Genomic DNA, 7,520 nt, shown 5'->3' with positions numbered 1-7,520 from the left:
TATATCGGAACCCTAATCCCTAAACCTGAATTCAGAGCCAAATCTCCCCCAGCCCCAGCCCCAGCCCCACCACCACTTCCTATGATCCTGCCTATGGAATAGGAAACAACAGTGCCTCCAAGGATATAGTACCAAAAAGAAAAAAGAACAAATAACTTTCAACTTCCAAGAAATCATAATTTACTTCATTTCCTATCAATTAGTAGTGGAATTTATTTCACTACTGATCACTTCCACTACTGATCACCATATAATAAAAATATTATAAATCCATTCTCCAATGTTAATCGAAATTAGTGGTTAGGCTCAAATCCCATACTCAAATGGGAGAGAACAGGAGAGGCAGTGGAAGCCAAGCCAAATGGAACCGTTCATTTTATTATTCGTCAATTATCACAAAAACTATGATTGTACTGATAGAAACCAAAGCGGAGAGTCAAGATCCAACAACCGTTCATTTTATTATTCGTCCATTATCAGAAAACAATCATTCTACTGAAAGAAAAAAAAGCAGAGTCAAGATCCAGCACCTTGCACTTTTTACTTTTAAACCGACAAGAACTGAAATGCACCAAGTATTACTAGCAAATAGAAAGCACTCAAACAAATCATCTCATGATAAGCACATGCGTGTATTATGTTGAAGCTTATGATAAAATTTTGCAAGTGCATATCAAAGTCATGGCTAAGTGGGAGCCCCAATCAACTGGTAAACTACTAGTATGATTATGACTAGCAGAGCACGCAATTCCCGTATGGAAAAATGAAGGTGCAGTATGCAAGCCAACCACTCACCATTGGATGTAATTGAACAAAAGGCTGTTGAAGATTCCACTCTCCCTGCCCACTTTAGTTGATTAGGATTCCATTTGTCAAGCAGAGATTCCTGAATATAATATAAACAGGGACATTAATGTGTAACTTGAGAAAGATTTTTCACATTGAAAAGGATTTCAAGCTGTTTGTCTTGGTGGAATCTAGATGCGGATCCAGAATCATTGTCATATATGTATGGTAATTCAAGATGACCAAATAAATTGGAACTCTAAAACTGGCCCAGAAAAGTTCGAACCAGCCTCCACTCAAACTCGAATCAAATAAAATGTCAAAACCCATACCTGAGTAAATCCAAATCCTAGATATTTTGAATACAAACAACCTAAGCCTAAGCCTAAAATGATCCTAACCTGAAATAAAACAAACTTGAAATGACTCTAGATCAAAATCCACAATAACCTGAACGTAATACTAAAACTACAGATTTTAGTTATCAGTTTTATTCTAACTCAAACTTAAATCCGATCCAAACTCCAGATAACCGGACTAAAAATGACCAAAACCAAAGATAATGTGAAAATAAAATGATCTAATCTAAAGAAGACTTAAACCGAAGCAATTGGAGCTGAGCATGCCTTTTGCCACCTTTAAAGACACCACATATGACAACAAGAAGCAGGTCTGAGCATAAGGTTAATTTCTCTGCAGAGAGAGAGAGAGAGAGAGAGGAGAAAAAGCCAGCTTTATGTTATGCATCTGTGTGCTTATTGTATTGCGACTCAAGGCAATTCTGCCAAGGCCACCCCTTGTTCAAATCCCAGTCCCATTGCTGGAGCCTGTAGCTTTCCTAGCATGCTTTCTCTTTGCAATTTGAGCAGATTTGATTGGGTTCAAATCCACTTTATCCTGCAAGAGGAGGGATTTATACAAGAAATATCCTGGCCCAGAACTAATAGAAGCTAAATGCTGGAACTGAAGGTTTAAAGCAATACAGTAACTAATAAGTCTTATGAACATATTGACCAAAGAGGCACGAGCATATTAAGCATCTTTATGCTATTAAATACAAAATTAAATCTAAGGCTTCCAATTCATACCACCAGATAGGGGAAAATATCAACAAGAGGGAGGAAGTAAAACATTCCTCTTTCCGAAGGGGGAAAGAACAAACTTTAGTAATGTGCACCATTAAACAGATGGACAAATGAAGACACTAAAGTTAATATGATTGCAATGGTTGCAACAGAAACTCTCAGTTGAAATGATGAAATTTTTTATGGTCGATACTTGAATTTTAAACTGACAATATGAAACAAAATATGAAAGTATGATCAAGGAGCGAGAAACTAAGTTGGCATAAAAAGTGTATTAAAGACATGGGTAATATGATCTTTAACAAAACCAGTATTAAATGAGTAGGGAAAGGAACATCAGAATTTTAAGCAACACTTGATTCAGTGCTGAATCTCTGTCGCAAGTGGAATGTATTTCTGGAACTTCTTAACAAACTGGCTAATTTATTCCAAGTTTAAGAAATGTATAAAAAGAGAAGAAAAAACAGAGAGAGACAAGGAAAAACAAACTCATAACACATGAATGCAAAAGGAAAAATAACATGTTAATTGATAATTGCTTTTTTATTTTATATAGTAGCCTCATGAAATTAGCGGCACAACCATGCTTATAAGAGTAACTTGTCAGAATAAGAGTAATTTTAGACATAGAAATAAATTGGAAAATTTAGCTAGGCAGTTATGGCTTTAAATTTTTCCAGTCTAATTCTCAACTTGACCTTGCTTGAAATTATAGTGAGTAGCTATTACAAAGTTCAGACCACAATGCTACAAGTGTTGAACAATTATTAGGTAGCAGAAAATTACCCCACATGCTTGCTAAGTGGTCAAATATTTCCAGCAGCCAGCCACAATCAGTGGTCAACATTCTTTCACATCTCGGGGCTTAGTTCTATTTATGGTGTAATCAAGGGTTTCAATATTGAATTTATCAATTTTTGCAGAAGACCAGAAGAATAAATATACACACAATGCTAATTAACACCCTCTGTTTCATTTAAATCCTAAATAAAAAATTTGGGACATCAACAATACTTTTGACAGTAACGAAGTACCAGACCATCACACAACAAAAGCTGTTGTTAACTATCACGTTTTGGTAAGTGAACAACAAGCTCAATGGTCAAACTTTTGATCATCTATACAGGCTAATGATCAGTGTGATCAGCCATTTACCTAGTAAACATCAATAAGACAGTTTGCTGATGGGTTATGTGGCCATTGTTAGGACATCTGGACGCTAATACCTGAATCATAAGAGGCAAAGCAGCTATTCCATCGTTTCCAATACACATCTCTTCCAAAAATATTTTAAATAAAACAAAACTGTTTTCAGATTCATATCTAAAAAGCATCTGAAGAATCATATAACCGACAAATTACAGTACAAGCACTAAAAAAATAGCACTTATCAGCTTAGAGTTTGATAGCCCAAAGGCCCTTGCAAGCCATCCTGTCTTGGATCACTCTTTCCCATTAAGGAGGGCACCCATGGAAAAAGTTTCCCAAGCTCCTTGCCTATGGTACTAGGCTGTCGATCATTAATCCCAAATTTAGCTCTCTCAACAGCTTCCATTATATCTTCCCTTGTCACAGTTTCACCACCTACAGAAACAAGCACAGTGATACAAAAAGTTCATCCTTGTTGTCTAGAAAGTGAGTTTATAGCACAATCATAAATATTATTTGCACAAAAAAGAATAAATAAATAAGATAAAAGGTCTGTGCACACTGCCAGGGTGTGAGGTGGGGTACCAGAGACTGGACCGGTTCAACTGGAAAGTAGTGGTCGGCCCCATCTAGGATTCCTGGCTTTAGATTAAACAGGTTATTGAACAGGTTTTTCTTATTCTATATGTTGTAAAACTTATTCAAGTAATGATCTTTAACTCAAGACCACTTCCTCAGACATCTAAGCCTTAACAAGTGAGCCGGTTGCATTTTTAGTTACATTATCACCGTTTTTATTACTTACTGAGTACTGAAACATAAAAATAATAATAAATGTTTTATTCAAACCAAAAGTCAAACCAGTTCGACCAATTAAACCAAAATCTTGGCCCCTTGCGGGTTTGATGACTGGTCTGGTTATTAAAACATTTTGGGAATGATTGTAGGGGGTCTGATTCTATGATGCTCAATGAAAACTACAAAAAGAAAAGTTCAAAATGTAACTGGCAGCGGAGGCACCACACTCTGAAATCAGATAAAGCTATGTATCAGCTTCTCACCTCGACGAGCAGCAAGTAAAGCAGCTTCATTGACAATGTTCGCGAGATCAGCACCTACAAAACCTGGAGTCAGTGAAGCCACTAACTCAGAAATAAGTTGTGGGTCTTCTTCTAGAGGAACTCCTCTCAAATGTACAGCCAAAATCTTTTTCCGTCCTTCCTCATTTGGTTCCCCCACCAACACTTTCCTTGAGAAGCGACCAGGGCGACAGAGGGCTGGATCCAGTGCTTCTGGCCTATTAGTTGCTCCAATAACAACTACTTTCATGTCTGACTCAAATCCATCCATTTCAGTCAGCAACTGCAGCAGCAAAATGAGATTTAAAAGCCCATTAATAGCTGGAGATCCAAAATTCCAAATTTTAAGTAAAATTCTATTATATGTTCAAAAATGAAACTTAAAGAAATCCAAGGACAGCTCCTCAGATTAAATAATACTCATTGGACAAATTTATTCTTTTATTTTTTTAAAAAAGATGGTTTGATTCTAAAGTGCAATATTTACACAGAAGTGATAAAATTGATTATTGAAGTCCCAATATGATCAGAATAATAAAGAATTTAATAATAAAAGTGAATACACATAAGCAATGGAAATAGAGTTGAATGTTAAATTGCCTGGTTCAATGTTTGGTCTCGTTCATCATTGAAACTTCTACCACGCTTCCCTCCAACTGCATCAAGCTCATCAATAAAGATAATCGATGGTGCAGATTTCCTTGCCACATTGAAAAGATCTCTGATTCGAGCTGCTCCTCTGCCAACAAATAATTCCACAAATTCACTTGCTGATACACTGAAGAAAGGAACTCCAGCTTCTCCAGCTACTGCACGAGCCAGTAATGTCTTTCCTGTTCCTGGTGGACCCACTAGCAACACACCTCTAGGTAATTTTGCTCCCAGTTTTTGGTAGTTTACAGAACCCTGAAGGCATGAAACTACCTACAAAAAGAATGTGTCAATGAAACCAGCAGAAAATTACTTCATTATTCATAAGAGATTCAGTAAACCTAGTTTGTAATAATAGCTACAAGGAACATCATCTTAACTAAGACAATAGACAACAATACCCCAGAAAAATAGTAGTTGCACTACAGAGAGCTAAATGATCAGAAGATATATAGAACTTGTTAAACCAAAAAAAAAAAAAAGATTTTGTGCTAAACAAAAGTATCATCAAATAATTCTTATCAGTATCATCAAAGAATTCTCAAATGCCTTCCAAAGCAAATAAAACCAAGGCGAGGAGATCATAGTAATAAAAAGGAGATCTCCATGTACTATTTCCTGTGTCAATACCCAGAAAAAGACTTTTATCATCCAGACGCATCAAAAGGGGATGCTCTTCAACTTCTTTCATGTCTAGGTGCATTTAACATATTTTTTAATAAGAAATATAAATATGTGAGGATATGAGTTTTAAACCATTAAAGGACAAAAATTGGCAGCAAGGTAGATGCCATATTCTCAGACATATTTATAATACAAAGAGACTAATCAATAACTGACATCATTGACAGTCCTAAAGGAAATCACAAATGAAAACTATGGGAACATCCCGGCAGGTTTTCTACCTTCTGTAGACTATATAATACTCGGAACAAATTTGAATGAATTCTAGAAAAGAAGCAAAACTGCATCCCTATCATGAATTCCATAATGTGGCCAGCACATGAAGACATTGACATTAAATATTAAAAGAAGAGAAGGGGGAAAAATTATATCCATTTTGTGGAAATAGAAAAGTGCTTACCTCCATAAGCTCCACCTTAGCAGTATCAACTCCCTCCACATCATCAAACCCAACAACCTGATTACTTGGTCGCCGCTTCCTTGCAGGGCTATTAGCAGCAGAAAGTTGACGGTACAGCAGCCACATCAAAGGAGTCAAAGGAATCCACAAGGATATTATAGTTATTAAAGTACTCCTCATTGACATTAGAACTGACTGAGGAGCTGAGCTATAAGTTGTTCCTTTTTCTCGCATCAAACTAAGAAGATACTTTTCGTCATGATCAATTTTTCTTGTCAAATACATCCATGCAGAAGTAGAAGTTTTAGGTCTTGAAATTTTCTTAAATAGACCTTGTTTTTGCAATTGTCTACCATCCACCACACTATCCTCTCTTGCAGCCATACCAGTTAGGTTTTCTATTGAATCATTCCCAGCTGATGATTCTTCTTCAGATTGTGTATTTTCAGCACTTTTAGAATTCATATTGAAATATATACAACGGGAACCCTCTTCAAGCAAAACTTTGGTCACAGAACTACTCTGCAGGCTTGTTATAAACTCAGAGTACGGAACAATCTTAGGAGATGGCACTGGAGTTAATTTCAAGAACAAATAGCACATTCCCAACGCTAGAGATATTGTACTGTATAGACTAACTCTTCTTATATTCTTTCTTAGAAAGACAGCAATACCATTTAACATCGACCTAACCGAAACTCTCTTCATTCTTATTGCTAACAACCGCAACCTTGGACGCAGCCTTAGTGAAATTCTCTTTCTTACATTACTACTTCCTCTTCTTCCAAATTGGGTTTCCTTATCTCCACTATTTCCCCTCATCAATAACCCATTGGGTGCCTTGCAACAAACTTGAAAAGCCAAAGAAGGAACCTCATTTCTTCTTCCATTTCTAATTAACCTAAAGCTATTATGACCAGAAAAGAACAAATTCTGGGTTTTGCAATGGTTATATCTATATATTCCAAGTGAAGGAAAGCAAAATGAAGTATAAGAAAAGCTAATATTTCTCCAGATAGACTTGGGTTTTCCACTATCAATCACCAAGTTTTCTTTACTAACAAAAACCCCATTATTGCAAACAACACTGAAACAAGCCATGTGTTTTGTACATCAACAACAGCAAATTTGAGAGAGAAAACCAACCAAAGGTACATAGATATCAGAAACTAGGTAGCTTTGAGTCAAAGAAGGGCTTTACTTATTACCTGGATGGATGAGCTTCTAAATTATACATGGGGATGGAACTGAGGAATGAAGTGACCAGGAGGAAGGAAACTTTATCTTCATTTGTTTTCATTTAAATTAGATATATTTCTATGTGGGATTTTTTATTTTTTTTGAGTAAAGATTGAACACTCTTTTGCAAAAGATCTAACGGTCCTCAAGTATTGGATGGACTGATCAGATAAACACGGTGGATGTGTGGCCCAAAAAACTTGAAACGTTTCAAGGGCTCCGGCCTAATAAAAATTCGAATAGATGATACTTCTCAACTCTATTTACACTTCCAAGTATAATAATAATAATAATAATAAATTTATAAATAAATATTAATAAAAATTTGAATAGATATACTTCTCAACTTTATTTTTATACTATCAATAAAATCTTTGACTAAGTATATCATACATCAATCAATCGGATACCAACTTAATTAGGAAATTATGAAAATGTCCTACCATA

The 7,520-nt window shown here is 35.8% G+C and overlaps 1 protein-coding gene across 1 annotated transcript; it reads right to left on the bottom strand.

Annotated features, from left to right (window-relative positions):
• Positions 1 to 3,148: 3,148 nt before the first annotated feature.
• On the bottom strand, positions 3,149 to 7,188 carry LOC107954818 (probable inactive ATP-dependent zinc metalloprotease FTSHI 3, chloroplastic). The gene is made up of 4 exons (XM_016890504.2): positions 5,835 to 7,188; positions 4,700 to 5,023; positions 4,082 to 4,382; positions 3,149 to 3,455 (listed from the first exon to the last, which is right to left on the bottom strand). The coding sequence occupies exons 1-4, from the start codon at positions 6,933 to 6,935 to the stop codon at positions 3,262 to 3,264; spliced, it is 1,920 nt and encodes a 639-aa protein (XP_016745993.2). The 5' UTR covers positions 6,936 to 7,188; the 3' UTR covers positions 3,149 to 3,261.
• Positions 7,189 to 7,520: the final 332 nt, after the last annotated feature.

The sequence above is a fragment of the Gossypium hirsutum genome, chromosome D07, assembly GCF_007990345.1.
Source record: "Gossypium hirsutum isolate 1008001.06 chromosome D07, Gossypium_hirsutum_v2.1, whole genome shotgun sequence".
Classification (NCBI taxonomy): Eukaryota; Viridiplantae; Streptophyta; class Magnoliopsida; order Malvales; family Malvaceae; genus Gossypium; species Gossypium hirsutum.
Note: the sequence above shows the minus strand (reverse complement) of the source record. Positions and strands in the feature narration are given on the sequence as shown.